General features: G+C 39.7%; 1 protein-coding gene across 1 annotated transcript in view; it reads right to left on the bottom strand.

The window, feature by feature from the left end:
* The window catches only part of emc1 (ER membrane protein complex subunit 1), a 28,312-nt gene that overhangs the window by 8,907 nt on the left and 599 nt on the right, over nucleotides 1-18,806 (bottom strand). Inside the window, exons 2-14 of the mRNA XM_052039158.1 lie at nucleotides 18,449-18,576; nucleotides 18,261-18,326; nucleotides 17,682-17,775; nucleotides 16,773-16,901; nucleotides 15,580-15,706; nucleotides 14,580-14,729; nucleotides 13,218-13,385; nucleotides 12,040-12,111; nucleotides 9,239-9,337; nucleotides 8,737-8,833; nucleotides 7,595-7,711; nucleotides 4,048-4,247; nucleotides 1,347-1,496 (exon numbers count right to left, since the gene is read on the bottom strand). Of these exons, the coding sequence (XP_051895118.1) occupies nucleotides 1,347-1,496; nucleotides 4,048-4,247; nucleotides 7,595-7,711; nucleotides 8,737-8,833; nucleotides 9,239-9,337; nucleotides 12,040-12,111; nucleotides 13,218-13,385; nucleotides 14,580-14,729; nucleotides 15,580-15,706; nucleotides 16,773-16,901; nucleotides 17,682-17,775; nucleotides 18,261-18,326; nucleotides 18,449-18,576 (1,597 nt within the window). The remainder of the gene's footprint in view (nucleotides 1-1,346; nucleotides 1,497-4,047; nucleotides 4,248-7,594; nucleotides 7,712-8,736; nucleotides 8,834-9,238; nucleotides 9,338-12,039; nucleotides 12,112-13,217; nucleotides 13,386-14,579; nucleotides 14,730-15,579; nucleotides 15,707-16,772; nucleotides 16,902-17,681; nucleotides 17,776-18,260; nucleotides 18,327-18,448; nucleotides 18,577-18,806) is intronic.

Raw genomic sequence — 18,806 nt, forward strand, 5'->3', positions numbered from 1 at the left:
TTTTACAGAAGCAATATAAAACAAAGAAATAGGAGACATTAGGGCAGATCTCCAAAGATTAGTTAAATAGGTAGTTTTTTAACCATTACTGACAAGGCAGTTCTGATCATTTCCACATAATGCTTTCCACCCATATTCTCCTTCCCTCTCTCAAACCCATTTCTTTCAGTATATGCTCCAGACAAAACAAAAAATTTAGAGACCTAATACCATACTTTTAAATTCCAAACGATCCAGCCATTGGCCCATAATTCATCACAAATTTTTTTAGCTCTGATCTGATAACTTGCATCTTTTCTATCATCTGCACTGACTTTGTCTCTTCTTTCAACCTAGTCGCTCCTCCTGCGTACCTTTCCTTTCTTCACATTCTCTTGGGACTGAGGATTGCAAATCTGAATATCATCTACAGATTGGTTCAACCATCCATTCTCAGATATGGCTGAACCACAAGATATTTTTGGGTCCATTTCTAAAGCTGATCACTATTCAAAGAACAAGGAAGGTAAAATAACCTACTCTTTCTTCACCATAAAACATCCTCCTCTGCCTCCTCCACCTTCGCTTCCAAGGATTAAGGAGCTAAAAGACTATGTCACAAGGTCCAGTGTCATACATTTAGTTCCCTTTACCAATTCTCTCCCTTTGTCTAGTCCAAATCTCCCCAATGGTTCTCTGCTGTTCAGCCTCTGAATTTGAATCTATTTTTACATTGCATCCCATTTTTGCTTTGCATTTTCCAAGCACATTCTCCAGGGGGCCAACCTACTGCAATTTTAGTCTTATTCCAACCAAACTGCTCATCACTCAACATTTCTTCCTGGCATCTTTGTTTGCTGAAGTTTTTGATTCTCTCTCAGGCACTCTCCACAAATCCCCCTTCAAATCTTCTCTTAACCTACTCCTCCAAAAAAAATAACTATTTTTCACCCATCTATCATGCATCTCCAACATTTAACAGGTGTCTGGATAGGCACTTGAATGAGCAAGGCAGAGAGGGATATGGAATTAATAGAGGCAAGTGGGATTAGGATAGATGGGCACAATGGTCATCATAACCACAATGGGCCAAAGGGCCTGTTTCTGTGCCCTACAACTCTATAACATTAATTCCAAACACAGAACAACTCAAGCACCAAGATATTTTCTCTCATGGCTCAAAATCCCCACAGAAAGTCATTACGTCCAGTAATAATTGTTGTGAATATTCCCAGTATCCAAACTGAAAAACTGCAAGTGGGCACACCAGTCATGACATCGTGGAAATTGAAAGTACCTTCTGATGATAAAGCTTACTCAATGTAAACACTCCATTAAATGCTGGAAGACACACTATACATTCTGACCTTATCCTTAATAATTAGGGTGCATTGTGGTGGGTGAGGAAAGTGAGCTGTTGTTCGTTGCACTGCCAGTTTGAAAGAGGATCCTGGTTTCACATTCTCAAAATACTGCTTCCACAAAATGGTTCCTGAGCTACTGTCAATCCCAAAGAGCTGAAATTTTTAAAAAAAAGACCATGTCAGGGTGAAAGCACATTCAAAAATCAACTCTGTAAATGTCATACTATTAAATGAAGTGAATATATAAATGCTTGAAAACACACTATACCCTAGAACTGATACACACCCAAAGTTTTGCTCATTAACCAAATACATATTTGTCCTAAGTCAACAGAAATCAAAGCATTTACTCCTCTAACAGAAGGATGGTACATTGGGATGGGGAACAAAAGGAGAGCAAATATTGGGCAGTCTTGAAGTGCAAGCAAATAGCAAATCAATTTAAAACTTTCATCTATCAATAAATCTTCTTCTGTCCTCACTCATGGACTTTATATATCGTTGTGATGTTTTTCCAATCCAGCCTGACTCTCTGTATTGTGGAGGGCCGCGGCTGTCACGTGACAGCACTGCCCACTACCTGGTCGGAAGACTCACTACTGCAAATCAAGGTTTGGCCCCGCCCCACCCATCAGCGCACACCTGACCATTGGCCCCTTTAAGTACCTTTGTACTTGGCCTTGGGCCATTGGCCATTGTAATCGATTAGTCCTTGCTGGCACCGAGCCATTGGCCCCCTGTAAATTACCTGGGCTGGACCACCCAGCACTCCAGCACTATAAAGGGCGCCACATGTGCTTGGCTCCCTCTCTTTGCCATCTTCGAGGGACCACCCTGCTTCACTCCAGACCGAGTACTACGGAATGGCGCTGGAGAAATCGTTGGTGAGGTGTGCACTGTTAAAGGGTCGGGAGTGTTTTAGTTAGTGTCCCTAGTAGCATATAGCTGTGCCTGCACCAAGTCAAGTGGGTATCGTATTGTTTTTCCTTGATTGTAGGTACCTAGCTCATTGTGTGTGTGTGTGTGTGAATTTTATCCCCAGTGTGACTTTCCCACACTATAAACTGTGCAAGTGTGTGTTATTCCCGTTACCATTTTCCCCACGCTCGTCTTTTGCAAATAAAATCATTTACTGACAGACTGTGTTCAGAGTCCTTGCTTTTGAGACCTATCGAATCTGTTTTTTCACTCACAACACTCTCTCACTAGACTTTCTCTGAAAACCCAACAATAATACCCACTGGTCGCTAATCTTGCCCCATCTTTCATTTTTAAAAAAATAATCACAAATGAATGGTCAAATTCATCTTCAGATCCTGCAACCCAAACACTGGCTAATCAGTGAGAAAAAGACACGGAAACAAAGTAACATAATGGTGCCCGTGTCACCACACCTAACATATTATGGTAAGAATGGTTTAAACTGTTATGAGACTCTCCTGGTCTCCTTGTCTAAAGGAAACCGAGATACAGAATCAGCACATGGAGAATAATCTGGAATAGAATACATGAAGGGCAAAGTCAGATCAGTTTTTAAAAGTGAAAGGTGTGCAACAGCATGGGACAACAAGTAATCAAATAAAGTCCAATAACAGGTGAATGAAGTTGAATGAAGCAGATAACTAACTTTGGTATATCAAAGCTAAGCAATCTTGTTTCCAAGATGCACAATTTACACTGAAGTCTGAAATACAATTTTCTACTGTTCAATTGAAACAGGATTCAATACAGCACCAAGAATGGTGGATGGATTTAATTCTCTTGGTTTGTTTCCTCCTCCGTTGACTCGTGCTTCAACAAGTTGTCCATGAGCCAACATTTACTGCTGTTACGGACTCAATGAATGTCCCTTTGAGTGAGTGTGTGTGTGTGTGTGTGTGTGTGTGTGTGTGTGTGTGTGTGTGTGGGGGGGGCGTGCTTACGTCAATAGAAGATAAAGGACGTAATGATGTTGTTGAAGAAGGCAGAAGAGAGAGAGAGAGAAGGGAGAGAGACACCAGCCTGCTAGTTTTCTCTATCGATGGATGAGAAACAATAACTGTGTCTGCCATTAGAAATCCATGTATGGAAATTGGAAGTAATCCGGTGGAGTTCACTTTGTTGCTGACCTGTAGAAGGAAACAGGTATTTGTGTGTGGACGACCACGATTCGGATGCTTTTCAGGGTGAAGAAGTCACTACCGAGTAAACACTGAAGTGTCGCTTGGGTTCCATCGTGGAACACTTGGATTTTGTATTTACTCTCTCTATGTTTCTCTACGTCTACGTCTTATCTTCAGACAACGGTGGTTGTTGAAGAAGCCCTTACTCATGTTTCACCTTATGGCTTGCGGAACTGAACTTTAAGCACCATTCCCGAACTTGGAGTTTGGGACTTTGCCACAGACACACACACACACACACACACACACACACACACACACGAAGAGTTTAGTTTTGGGGTTAATGTTCAAGGTTTAACATTTTTGAATTCTAACATACTAACATTTTTACTTTTATTTTACGTATTATCATAAGTAGTGATTAATAAAATAGGTTTTAACACTGAATCATGCTCAGTGTGTTTCTTTTGTTGCTGGTTCGTGACACTACTTTAAGTACACACAGGCACCTGGATGAGAGACTAGAAGTGACTAGTCTGTACAGAAATCCAGCCCAGCAAAATGTTATATGGGCAGAAGACAACTTGCCATGCAACTGTTACCTTTCCAGATGCTGTCACCATCACCATCATCTTCTGCAGATTAAACTCATCTCGGGCCAGGTTTTCGATAGTTATTTCATTCTTTGAATGATTTCGAGGTTTGCGTGCATCATAGAACATTTTGATGAGCTGGTAGCTCCATGCTTGTAGCAGAATCAGCTGGGAGGACAGTCGCTTCATAAACATTCCCATGGGACCATCTGCCAGAATAAACAAACAATCAGAAATTGTACGAGAACAGATTCACACACACTAAATACCATGTGCACACTGGAACATAGATGTAAAACCAATGGTTAATATCTCAAGTCTTCTGCATTTAGATTCAATCTGTAGATATGTAGAGAGCTCTCCCCCCCAATGGTCAACAGATTCCAGCATGCACTTCTTGATGCTCTGATCACAGCAACACAATAAACAGCGGCAGGATTTGGTCATTTAGCCTTTCAAGCTAACTCCCACATTCACCACGAACATAGCTGATCATCCAATTCCAGTACCCTGTTTCTGCATTCTCCGTAGATCCCATTAGTTCCAAGCACTATACCCAACTCCGTCTTTAATACATTTAATGATTTGGCTTCAATCACTTTCTGTGGTAGAGAATTCCACAGGTTCACCACTCGCTGGGTGAAGACATTTCTCCTCATCTCTGTCCTCCCCTTTATCTTTAGATCCTAGACACCCCCTTCATGGGGAACAGCCTTCCTGGTCTGTCCAGTTACAAGTTGAATTCTACAAGCTTCCCTCTCATTCTCCTATACTCAAGCAAATACAAGTCTAATAAACCTAATCTCTCTTCACAATCACGCTTTCCCAGGAATCATTCTGATGAACCTTCACTGCACTCCCTCCAAAGCACAGATATCTGTCCTCAGATAAGGAGGCAAAAACCCCATGCAGTACTCAAGGTCTGGTCTCACAAAAGCTTTATACAACATCCCTGCTCCCATACTCAAAGGCCAACATACTACTTTCCTTCTTAACCATCTGCATTCTTACCCTCATTGGCCAATGCACAAGGATATCCAGGTCTCATTACATCTCCCCCTCTCCTGACCTACTGGTGTCCAGACAATAATCTGCCTTCCTGTTTTTTGTCACCAAAGTGGATAACTTCATATTTATCCATCCATGTCAATAATTTCCACTCCCACATCATGAATTAGCATGCAAGATTAAAGTAAGTGGGATCATATCAAAAGCTTTCTAAAACTTCAAATACACTACATCCATTGGTTCTCCCACCACTATTCTGCTAGTTGGCTGCATCCTCTCTTGTAGGTTCAAGCCAGTGGATCTCATGAATGAAAATTTTAGAATTTCACAGCTTACTGAATGGGTATCTTGGAGCTCAATTCAATCCTGAAGCAAATACATTGGAAAAGAAAACTTTCTTCCTTCATGGACATGCAAAAACATGTTGTACCTTCCAACAAATGACAGAATAACAAATCTATGCATTAAACATGCTACCTTGCGCAGCTGGCTCCACAGCAGCATTAATAAAGAAAGCAGCATTTAAGTCAAGTGTTGAACATGCAGCATAAACTTTTACAGCTCGAGTAGTACTCTCATCCCAATGTTGGCATCACAATTTCATGGAAACTTAAATGTGAAGGATGTGAATATAGAATGATGAAAAATTTGAGCAGCTCAATTCTAGGCTTTCTACTAAACATGGTTGTATTGGAGGCTTTTAATCAAGGTGCATTATAGGCACCAATGGGAACTTACGTTGATGATAAATTTAGAAAGTCAGTATTCTGTAATAAGTTAATAAACAGCACCTTCACATATACTTCAACAACAAACAACCTGCCAAACACAAGCTCTCTCTCTATAAACTAAAAAGCAGAATGAGAACTAAATTCAACTGTAAAATGACAAGAAATAAATTCAGAGCAGTACCATAGCAAACAGAAATAAATTATTTGCCCTGTGCTGCTCTATTGCAGCTAGCACAATGCCTGGAAATGATTAACGTACTAGCAAATTTCTTGTTCACACTATGTTGATTACAGAACCAAGTTTTAGCTCATAAGCAACAGCTATTGTACAGAATATGTATATGTACAGAATGCAGATTAGAAACTTGGAGGTTAGACTTGAAATTACACTCAAATTCCACTCTTATATCAACCAAGTCATTCACAATAGAGCAAAGAATTGTCAAACAATCTAAAAATACTGAATGAATTTTTACTTATTTAACATCCCAAACAATAATCCCACCTTCCATTTATTACTTATAATCACATACACAAGTAACCAGGATAGTACTGCAAAAGGTTTTCATCGGATGGTATTCGACATACAGCACAGCTACATCCCTCTCCTCAATAACCGTCTCAAAACCAAATTACTGCCATACTCACCATCTCAGGAGAGAAACATTCACATTTCAGGTCAATCAGTCTTCATCAGAATGTTTCCAGTTCTGATGAAGGGTTTCTGACCTGAAATTTTAACTGTTTCTTTCTCCACAGATGATCTGTGTATTTCCAGCACATTTTGATCTTAGATTTCCATCATCTGCAGTTTCTTGCTTTTCAGTTACCCAAATTTGTTTTCAAATCCCTCTACAATACCCACCTTGCAATCTTTTCCATCATATAATCCTCCGGTGCCTCTGGAGTCCTCTAATTCTAGCCTCTTGCGCAATACAGCTATAAAGGCCCTAGGCTCTGGAATTTTATTGGTAGAAAACTTTGCCTCTCTAGCTCTTACCTTTTTTAAAATGCTTCTTAAGACATTTCTGTCCAAGATTTTGGTCATTTACCCTATAAATTCCTTGTGCTACTCAGTATTAATCTTTTTTATTTTACTCCTATGAAGAACCTTGCAGGTTTATGCAATGAGAAGGGTGCTAAATAAATGAAAATCAGTATTACTGATAAAAACACATTAGTTGCTTTGGTTGATTGTTAAATCCACTCTTCAAGATCAGAATTCATCGCTTGCTCTCCAGCAGCTCTCACCCTTTTGTGGAGTAGTCCAGAAATCACCAGATTTGTTAAACTCCTCACACCTTACAGCGGATTTTTAGCTCATGACTGCCAATACAGTGCCATATTAACAATGGTACTGCACATACATGTCAAATTGATACAAAGCAGGTGAGACTGATAACATACTGGATATAGTGCAACTTTCTAATGCAGAATGACATATGACAGAATACTCCAGCTTCTCCATAAGTATGTATTTGCACATTTGTGTTCTCAGGGCAAGTTGTTATAGTGATTAGTGGATGCCTGACATACAGGATTCTAACCATCTGACTGTAAACATTTCAGATAGTATCTTGCTTCTGACGGGTTAACAGAAGGATCTGAAATCAGTATTTACCAAGCTCAAGCAGTACACAAACACTTGTCAGGCAGAAAGTGAGAATTAATTAAAACAGGTAAAAGAAACTCTGATTCTCCATGATGGAGAAACCAAATTTTCTCTTCAATTTTAATCAAATGGAAATATGACAAGTGTTCCTTACTCTCTTCTTATGAAGTTAATAGCCGTTGGGCTGCTGAGCATTCCACAGTACCTGCTTTCTTTCCAAATTCACCCTCCAGCTCAGCCTGTGTTCCTGTTAGAGGCAAATCGACCATCTCCATGGTAACAACTTCTGCTAATGCCTCTTCTCGTGTCCAAATAATTCGACCTATGAAAACAGTGGAAAACAAACAGAGTCCTACTACATTCTGATATTTTCACTGGGTGCAGGCATTCTCTCCAACCAGCAGACAGAATCTACTGAACGATGGGAGACAGGCATATTTCTCACTTGGTTGTAATTTTTTTCCAATTGCTTCCTTCCTTTCCAAATTCGCCATTGTGGTGGAGTGCCCATCCAACAACGCCCAAATGCACACACCCTGTAGAATTCCACCATCAATCACACCTTTCTTATTGTGTGAGGAAACCTGCATTTTTTTTCCAGCACTTTCTTACAGAGATACAGTTTGATCAATGATTCAACTCAAGGGGCACAGAGATGAAAGAGATTCCACTAACACCTTAATATTCCATAACATTTTTTCAGATTGCTTATCACGTGTTTGAAATAGGAATTCAACCTTCAGGGGAAAGCTGTTCAGAGATGCATTACCACTGACAGAGATAGAATTTATGCAATCTGCAATATGATATAGTGATAAGATTCCTGTATCCCGTGAATGCCTGTCTCAGAATGAAGGAGTATTTACAATAAAATCACTGATAACGTCAATGAACATCTTTGAGATCTCTCACCTGTGGCCAATTGTGGCCTTTTACCTGTACTGTCTGCATCTATTTATTCGAATAGCCTAAGTTCAATTATCAGTGAGGTAAATGTAATTGAGTCACTGAAGACATTTTAAAATAGCAAAAGGCTAAAAATAAAAGAAATCAGAACAAGTGGAGGGTGCAGAACTGGAACCTCAATCATGCAGGTAGTTAGAGTTTTCTAATTCAGATGAAAGGTTCTCGACCTGAAATGTTAACTCTGTTTCTCTCTCCAAAGACGCTACCTTACATGCTGAGTATTTGCAGCGTTTTAATTATTAGACAGTAAGATTGTTTACTCCATAAAGCATTTTAACCTTCACACTGTCAAACACACCATTGATGAACCTCAAGTTCTAATCACCATTTGTTGACCCAAAAGCCATCCCACACCCTCCTTCCCTCCACCACTTCACAAACCTGGTTGTTGAATGAAGATTAATGCATGATCAAAGGTCTGTACGAGAGCTCGATACCCAACAGAGTCATCTTTCTTCAGGAATGCCTGAATATAGAGCTGAGAGCAAAAGTTTCTGTGAGAACTATAGATACACTACAGTTTACAACAGATGAAACAGAAATGTTCCCTTTGCTCCTTTTAAATGTATGCTCTGGAATTATACATCTGTAGATGCATCCTTTGTGTCTAGTGTTCCACTAAATGCACAAATTAAATTGGTTCTCAATTGATAGTTTCTAGGATATGTGGCCAAACCCTCATAATCCCATAATCTTTCCTTATGCACTTCAACAATGGATCATCCACTTTGCCCAGAACCCTCAAAACACCAAGCCCAGCAACAAACATTCTTACCCAGAACTGCTTGCCTCCTTAGGCCAGCACCACCTCACCACCCATCCCTACTCCCAGCAAGCTCCTCCAACCTACACCAACCTACACCTTGGCCAGTCACATTCTCACCTGCTCTGGTTGCCCACAGTTTGGATCCAGGTTAAAGTTCATGGCTGTGTCCAATAATCGCCTGCCATACTCTGCAGAGTACAGATTAATACTGAAAGCCTGTGAGACAAAAGACACCTTAGTCCAAAAGGCAATGTCTCTGCTTATCACCACCAGACCCAAAATGCCTCCAAAATCAAACTCATGAAATCAATTATCACCCTCCCACTCTGGTCTGTTTGATAGTACACTGAAAGGAGAGAAAATGAGCTGACTGTATTCCCTTATAATAATGATACAGAGATAATATCTATATCAATATTCCAAGCGGGACATGAAAAACGCTGTTCAGGTCACAAAACTGTGCAATGTTAATTGAGGGATAAATATTGGCAGGAACACAAGGAAGCTATTCCGTTCTTTGAATAACATCATGGAATGTCTTACGTCCACATAAGAATGTAAGCAGGGCAACAGTTTAAAATTGCATTTGAAAATCACCACTGTAAATACAGCATGCACTCAGTACTGCTTTGGGAATTATGCGCTCATGCCTTTGGAATGGGGCTTGATCCCACAACACTTGGACAACGTATACATAAAATGAACGTCCCAATGCAGAGATAGAAAGCCTACAAGGACATTCGGTCTCTGCCATTTGGATCCAAAGAAGCACCAAAGGCAGAAGTACTTTTGGAGTTGTGCAGTTATTAATAAAGCATTGCTACAAATATAGTTCCTTGAATAACTTGAGCTTTTATTTGATTAATAGTAATCAGAATATGGCCAGTGCAGAATAAAAGATTTAAGTACAAGCCCTCCCCAGGTTGAGAACACCCAACTTATGGACACCCCATACATAAGAACAAGCATTTGGGAGACCAGCAGGATGGATGGGGATTGATTTGCTGGCTGCTGCAAGCATCTTCTGCCAGGTGGGAATGGAGTACTTCCATGTGCCTTCTCTCACCTCCCCACCCCACCTCCCCTCACTCCAGGCCACAACAATTGGGGACTGGATTGAGACAAGCAGAGCTGGGAGTGTTAAGCAGACTCACTCATTGAGTTACTGAGGCCAGTGGGCAGCCACTCTTCTCATACCAGCTTGCTCCCCCGTCACAGCTGTTTCTGTTATCCTCTCCCACACACTGTTTTTGTTCATTTCTGACTTATTAAAAATTCGGGTTATGAACAGTGATGGAACCCTGTCAAAACCTAGGGACTGCCTGTACAAGGAATTAGGAGGGGTGGGTGGCATGGGCAGCTTCTGCTACCAGGAAATTTAGAACATTAAAGAGAAAAGACAAAGCAATAGCATGAAGTAGCAAAAGGGACAATGATAACCATTCAGGAAGGGATAGGGCACACAAACATAAGAGTAGACTTCCAATTAGGGTTAGAACTGGGAAAACTAAATTAAAGGCTTGTTACCTGACACATAACAAGAAGTCACTACATCGATTGCAAAGTGTCCAAGATGGGGAATTAAATACTCCAGGACTCTCATCTTTTAGAAAATGAAAAGGGCAAGGTAGCCTTGATTTTAAAGAATGTGATAAAGGTAGTCAAAAGAAAGGATCTTAGCTCAGGAAATCAAATGGAAAAATCATTTTGGATGGAGCTAAGAAACACTAAGGGACAGAAAATAATTAATAAGAGCTGTACATAAATCCCCAAATAGTAGTGATAATGCAGGTCCTAATATAAATTACAAATAGAAGTACATGTAATCAGGGAATACCATAATTATGGATGTCTTTACATATACACAGGACAAACTAAATTAACAATAATAGCGTAAGGAATGACTTCATGGGGTACATTAGAAATGGTTTTCCGGATTAGTATGTTGAGGAACTAATCAGGAAACAGGCTAATTTAGTATTAATATTGTCTAATGTAAAAGGGTTGAATGATGACCTGGTAGGTAAGTAGCTTCCAGGGAACTCTGATCATAATAGGGTAGAATTTATGTAAAGATTGAACAATTATTTAGCTCAATCCAAAATCAGGCACTTAAATCTGAATAAAGCAAACTGTGAAAGTGAGTTATTTATGGTAGATTGGGAAACCACATGAAAAGGTATGACAGTAAACTAGTAATGGCTAACATTTAAAGAACCAATATATAGTTTACAAGTAAAATACATCCCTTTGAGGCAAAGGAAAAGTGGTCTAACTATGGCTTTTAGGGCAGTTAAAATTGTATTACATCAAAGAAAAAACCTTACAACTGTTAAAAAAAGTATGAAGATTGGGAAAATTTCAAAATTCTACAAAGGAGGATCAGGAATAAGGGAAATTCTTGACTAGCTTATCAAGAAACAAGTAACCAGACTGCAAATTCAAGACAGAGGTCGCTCGATTTTTAGAAATCAAGGAAAATGGGATTGGTGCAGGCAAGTGACACTGAGGTAAAACTCTGATCTTATTGAATGGGTCAACACACAAATGGCTAATGGCCTACAGCCTACTCTTGTTTCTATTGCTTATTTTTTTTTGTGTTACATTTAGTTCCTGCAACATACAGCCACATTATGTCACCCTACTAATCTATCATGATTCAGCATCTTACTTAACTCTTTGTCTTCCAGGATATGTTGCACAGCTGATCTTGCACTAATACTTCCCAGATTAGTCATCAGGGTAGAACTATGCTTATTCAGATGCTTGAACAGAATAATGTAGAGAGCAAATATCCACTACACCGTCCCAGCAAATACTTCTAGGGCAATGACAGGAAAGGTTATATGCAAAATATTAAATGTCCCTCAGAGTAGGAAAAGAATTAGTTTTGCTTTAGGTTTAAAAGAGATCCTTACTGTTTTGTTCCTAGATGTCATGACAGCTGCCACCATCTTGTCGCCAGTTGTAGCAAAGGATGCGAGCACAGCCTACAACAAGGAACATGATTAAGCTTGAAAGAACAGGATTACAAAAACCTTAATAACATTCCATTTTTACCAATAAAGTGAGAAACAACATCAGATCATATGAACAAGCCAAAAGTGCTAACCGCCGACCTACAACACTGCCGTACTTGTAAAACTCTCTATGTTATCAAGGATCATCTTCAAGCATTTACATCACACCATGGTTGTAAAAGTAGGCACAAGTGGTTCACCTTCAATCCTCTAAAATAGGCTCTGTAACATCTGTGTAACTCATCAGGATGCTGATGGAATACTCACCACCATGTTCAATGGGGGCAGACAAAACATTCACAAGTTCAATCTCATCCAGAAATGACCAGACAACCTGACTGGTACCCCTGTTATTCAACTTGAAATCCATTCTCCCAGCCCTCCAATCACCAGCAGCATGACTAGTATGTACAATTTAAAGCAGTGTAGTGGCACCTTCCCAAGGTCACTTTGACAGCATCTACCACTTAGAACAGAAGTATGACATTATCGCCTCCAAGCTGTGTGTCATCTTGACTTGAGTGCATTGGTGTTTTATATCATTACTGGATCCCAGAACTCTTTCTCAACCAGCAATTCTGTTAGCACATTACTGTAAAGGTTTAAAATAACTCAAATAGAAACACCACAAGCATTTTTAAAGGGCAACTGGGGTAGGCAATGAATGTGGCTTTGTCAGTGCCTCTCAATAAAATCCACATGTATATTAAAGTAAAATTCAGGTAACATTCACACAATTGAACTGTAACCTGCAGAATCCTCAAATGCATATTTTTTAAGCTCCTTGGAATGGGTTCCATTTGCACTGAAATATTTAACCTTCAAATGACCCAGCAAGGATGGACAGCTGAACAATTAAGATTGAAACCATCTATAATGTGGTAAGTCCAAACCAATAACTACATTTTTCTGCATGGTAATAGTTGACCTTCAAAACAACGACTCAAAAAAATAATCAGGCACAAATAGATCTCACTCAGCGATCATCTCCAAGTAAGAGACAGCTGGGGCTTACGGTCTCAGGTATCTGTGGCAAAACATCAGCATTTATTTACGTATCATTTGATCATTCTCACCTGTGCAAAGTCACGTAGCAGGCTGACTACGCCATCACGCAGATGTAATAATGCGTAGTGAGTATCTGACAACTGAAGGAAGAATTGAGTAGATGATGCCACCAGTGGCGACGACTGTATTGTTAAAATTCTTCCCTCAAACTCCTCAGCTAGTTCCAGCTCTAGAGACTAGAGGTAGGATTGGAGGAAAAAAAATAAGCAAAGATCAATTCTGAGCAGATCTCCGCCATCTCTTCCCAAACTTGTATTGAAATTAATTACATTGACTGATTTACCCAGCAACCATCAGCATCTCTTGGAGCGAAATAAATGCAGGCAACTCATGTATTATGGCTGTTTGGGCAACAGAAATTTGCCCTTGCTGAATTCACAAATCACCACCCAAAAATTAAGAGATGGAATAAAATTTGCTCTCACAGAATCTGTGAGAAAAAACAAATTTTTTTTTGCAACTCATGTTTCTTGACCCATGTGCAGATGGTGCAGCTTTGCTTTATAGAAAATCGCGAAGTGGACTGTTCCCTGGGTATGCAACCCCCCCCACCCCCCCGCCCCCCAAGGGGTCACCCGTAATAAAGCATCACAGCTGAATTCCATGCAACTGTCCAGTACACCTGCAGGAAAACATTATTAGTTCTTCAGGTGAAATATTAAATGGTAATGGCTACATTGAATTTTATCAAACTAGTACAAAATAAACACTAACCAGAAGCAAATGGATGACTGCTTCCACCATAGGCCTGTTGTGGAACAACTTTAAGTTCCAATACTTACCAGATGTGAAAAGATATGGGTTCCCATCACTGCCCAGAGATGGATGCCAAGTCCCATCACTGGTCAGACACGGATATAGAGGTACATCATCAGCTTAATGTGCAAGGTGCATTATACTATCATGAACCAGTTGTGGAAAAACCAGTTGTTATTGACAAGATATGGAAAAATGACAGTTCACATCACAGGCAAGAATGTGCATTTCCATCTTTGTCCAGATGTGGAGAGATGTAGGCTCTCATTGTTCAGATGTGGACAGATGCAGACCCCCATCACAGATGATCAACCTGAGACGGCAATGGATGTAGGGCAGACTCTCCCTCAAACAAAAGAGGGTGAGTCTGTCCTTCAACTCCGTTAATCACATTCGCACTTGCTAGTAACACCTTTGGAAGGCCTGTGATAAGATGCCCACCCTTCAGGGAATAGCAAAAACAATCATGAACAACAGAGTAAAATTACTCAAAGAGAGGATTATAAATAAAAAGAAAATCTAATACAAGTAGTACCCAAGGGAGGTAATAAACTATTATACATCTCAGTCTGGAACAGAGGGAATTGGTGGTCAGAGGAATACTGAATCCTCACCTGTAAAGCAACCTGCACAGACTCTTGCTCAGATTCCAAAGGCAAGATCCAGAGTGAATGAGATTCAGAGTCTATGCATATCAAGTCTCCAGCCCCAACAATTCCACAAAGGTTACGCAAATGTTGGATCCAGGGAGTTGATACAGTCCTCTGAAAAGAGAAAGTGGAAATTTGTCAATCAGAAAATGCATAGCATTAGCTGGTTTCTTTGGAAAGGTCAATCATAATCTCCAATTTGATACACTCAAATATAACAGGTTAACTAACATACCAAATACAATTACAGCACCTGCACCCGCAACATCCATCAAACCCTGGTCCAAAGCTTCACACAGAAAAAAGGTGAAGGATTGTGTAACAGGTTTATCAAATTAGATTGTTGGCATGACCAATGGCTGAACCCAGCAGTCAGACCACATAATCTGCCTCAAGGGGAGATTAAGGGGGGATCCCAATCCTAATTATTATCCAATAACTTAGGTTGCCCAAATGGGCAATCTTCATATATGCATAATCAAACAGTGTGCCTGGAAGGAAGGAACAAAGTAGAATTCATACTTTGACTGGGATTACAATATGGTGGAAACATTAGAGGTACACAATGCAATTAGTCACGTGAAGAATGCTCACTTGGGAAAGATGGCAATGTATGATTTATCCTGCATGCAGCCAACTAAATCAGGGAGAAAAGTGAACTGAGGGGAGGGAAAGAAATGTACACAATTTATAATTGTATCTAATTTTCTAGCAATCACCCAAAGCAATGACCTAGTTGCAATCAGATTCAGTTAGGAGTGAATCACATATCTTACATTAACCCATATGAGTATCACAGAAAGCATCATCAGCATTCCCTCAACCTAAACCGTTAAATTAATGCTTGTTCAGTGCCTGCCCTCTCCATCCTCACAGAACTTTACACTCACCAGTTATTTTTCCAATTCAATGCAAATTATCACATTCTATTGCACTGAACTCCTATTTTCAAACCTGCTCACACCTGTTGGATGATCTTTCCATCATTAATGTCGTACTGAATTATGACAAGACGAGAGCCAGCAACCATTCCCACCACGTACACCGTACCACCTCCTCCCGAGTAAAGCAGCTCATAATGGACAGTATCACTGGGGGAAAAATAGAAATACTTGGTAAACTCACACAAAGGGTCTAAGGTGTCTCACTATCCTTAACCACACAAATAGACTAAGATCCTGATATCTTTACCACACACTCAATTTTAATGTAAGATGTACAGTCACTGCACAACTACAAATCATCACAATCCTGTAATTCTCGCAACAGTAGGTGTCTGGATTGAGCACTGCAGCCCTCATCTGGAGTTACATTCCCAGTGAGCATGATGGCATTTACACATTCCTCACACCAGAACAGACAGCAGCTACTCCTACCACAGAGATCAGATTCCAGAGCTAACAAACAAAGAAGAAAAACTGGAGCAGAAACACTAGAATAAAACTATTTGCATCACTGATTTGAAATAAACCATCAAATTGAAAGTGTAGGCTCTGTGAGACACATCACTTGGAATATCTGCAGACTGATCTTCAATTGCAGCTAATCTCTTTGCATGTCAGCTGTGGCTCACTCTCATTTCCAAGTCAAAAAGCTCCATGTTTATTTGCTGCTACAGAGACTTTAGCACAAAGATTTAGAATCATACTCCAGCACAATCCTGGGAGAGTGCTACACTGTTGGAGGTTTCACCTTTCAGATGGCACATCAAATCAAAGCCTCATTCTGCTTTCTCAGACATTAAATATCCCATGGCCATTTTTCAAAGAAAAACACAGGAGAATTACCCCTTCTTGTCTCGGCTAATCTTTCTCATTCAATTAATATTTCGGGTTACCAGCATATTACTGCTTGCAAGAGCTTTCAGCAATTTCCTACATTACAACAGTGAACACACATCAAAGATACCTCACCTTACCATGAAAGCTGGAAATCACTTTGAAATGTCCTTAGAGGGATGCAAGTCTTCTTTTTCAAAAATCAGGCTTAATATCAATTACTGGGGACTGCATTTGAGCATGTCAATCACTAACTTGTTTCCAATAAATAAACACTTCTCCCCAAAAGCCCCCGTTTATTATCCTATACCTCTGCTTACATCAATTGTAGAATGGCCAATTAGCAAGTCACAAAGTACTTCACATGCAATCTCTGTACCTTTCTGGTAAAGCTTCAATCCATTTCTGATGTCCATTTGAGAGATAATGGAGGGAAATGGATGTTTTCTTCACAATGGCAATGAATCTGACTCCTTCAGCAGAGCCAATGAGGGAACCAGTCTGAAAACTGAAACAGTTTTTTTTAAAATCAGACAAGCGGCAATGATCATGCCTGAATCCCTTCACCAGCAAAAGAACTAAATCCCTTAATATTAAAACGTCTATTAAAAAATAACCAGAAATATCAGACTTAAACCACAAATGCCCCTCAATTAGATGCAACTCATTCTGCAGTATTTGTTCGTCATTTTGAAATGAATAGCTTTACCTTGACAAAGTGTTTCTATTCAGTTTTGAATCTTACAGAACACCTATCTTTCAATTTCATTGTCAAGTGACACTGAGACAGCCAATACAATAATCCTAATTTTTATTCTACACATTCAGTCTTCAAGAAAAATTAATGGGTGAATACTGGGAAAATTACATCAAAAAGTTGTTTGTTCTTTTTCTGTTTTCTTCCCTCTACTACAGAACATATTGACTCAGTGCCAAAGTGTCTTTATTAGTTCAGGTACACATCTGTAAGCATGGGTGATGAGCAAACTATTTTCAGAAGGGTTCATGCCTAGCCTTATATGCTCTTATCCAATTTTACAAAAAAGAAACTTGGGAACTCAATATTCCCCCCTTCTTAATATTACGTTACTACTTTCCAGGAATCCACTGCACATTAAATTACCACAATCCCGCAAGGTGGAAATATTTGTAACACATAAAAATGAGAAACAATTCTTCTCAAGAATGCAAATGAACTGCTACAGGTGAATCACTCCCGAGCTTCTATTCCTACAATTACTCCCAACTATCATTGGGTATCAATGCTACAGAGACAGAACATTCTCACCTGCCAACCTCAAGCAAGAATTCCCAGTTCAAACCACCAATGTTCGAATCCCATGAGCGCAACATTCGCCCTCCTCCTGATACAGTCACTGCATCTGTGGAAAAAGTAATAAATCGCTCAGAATTCACTAAAATCTCTCTCTAAAATTTAAATAAATACTTTAGTGAGTAATCATAAACCAGAAAAGAAATCTGTCCATTCTTTCCTCAAAGTAGTCAAGTTCATTTTCTACTCATAATTCTGAATTTATTCCCTCTGCCACTTTTTCCACTTCCCAGCACACCATCTTCCCCAGTCCAGAGATCAATAGTGTCATACTAATGCATCTGGGACTAACCCCACAAGATTGAAATTCAGTCCTCTGGGAACGTCAAGATTGTACTCCACTAAAATTAGATTCCATGGTGGTAATTGAATTAACAGATGTCTGTTAACGAGGTTGTGGAAAATTCAGTGAGTTTATAGCAGGATGGAATATTAATCTCACAATTTAAGTATGGATTGCCTGCAGATGGAACCCATGGAGCCCCTTCGGGATTTCACAGTGCCTGGAGAAAAAAGTGGATGATGCTTACTCACCCTGCCCATAAAATAACAATAGATCCACATTCCCCTCAGGACCTTCTTTATCCACCTGACGCCAAACTGCAAAACAAAAAAAAACAATGTTGGAAAAGGTAACAGTTTGCAAACTAGAAGAAAAGCTGACACTTTGCAATCCAGCAGAAAACAATTGATTACAGCAATATCAGCTCCACATCACTCACAGATTTCCCCAGTCCTCAAGTTGAGAGAAGCGATCACATTATTCTCTGTTACAACCACAAGTTTCTTTGAGCTCTGTGTAGGTGTATCAAAATAGGCAAAGCGAGGTTTCCCAACATATTGACGTCGCCTTTAAGATTTAAAACAGAAACAATACAGGGATTGAATAGAGACCAAATACTGTTCAGGTCCTTTAGAAAATAATAGAAACATTGACAACATTAAGACAATGTACCATTAGCCCCATTGTGCCTGTATCAGTTCTTTGGAAGACCGATCTATTTACTATCATTTCCTTACATTTTTTATAAAAATCACTAACTCTTTTTCAAAAATTCCCATTGAATCTTATTCCACCAC

This window comes from Pristis pectinata, chromosome 26 (assembly GCF_009764475.1).
Source record: "Pristis pectinata isolate sPriPec2 chromosome 26, sPriPec2.1.pri, whole genome shotgun sequence".
Classification (NCBI taxonomy): Eukaryota; Metazoa; Chordata; class Chondrichthyes; order Rhinopristiformes; family Pristidae; genus Pristis; species Pristis pectinata.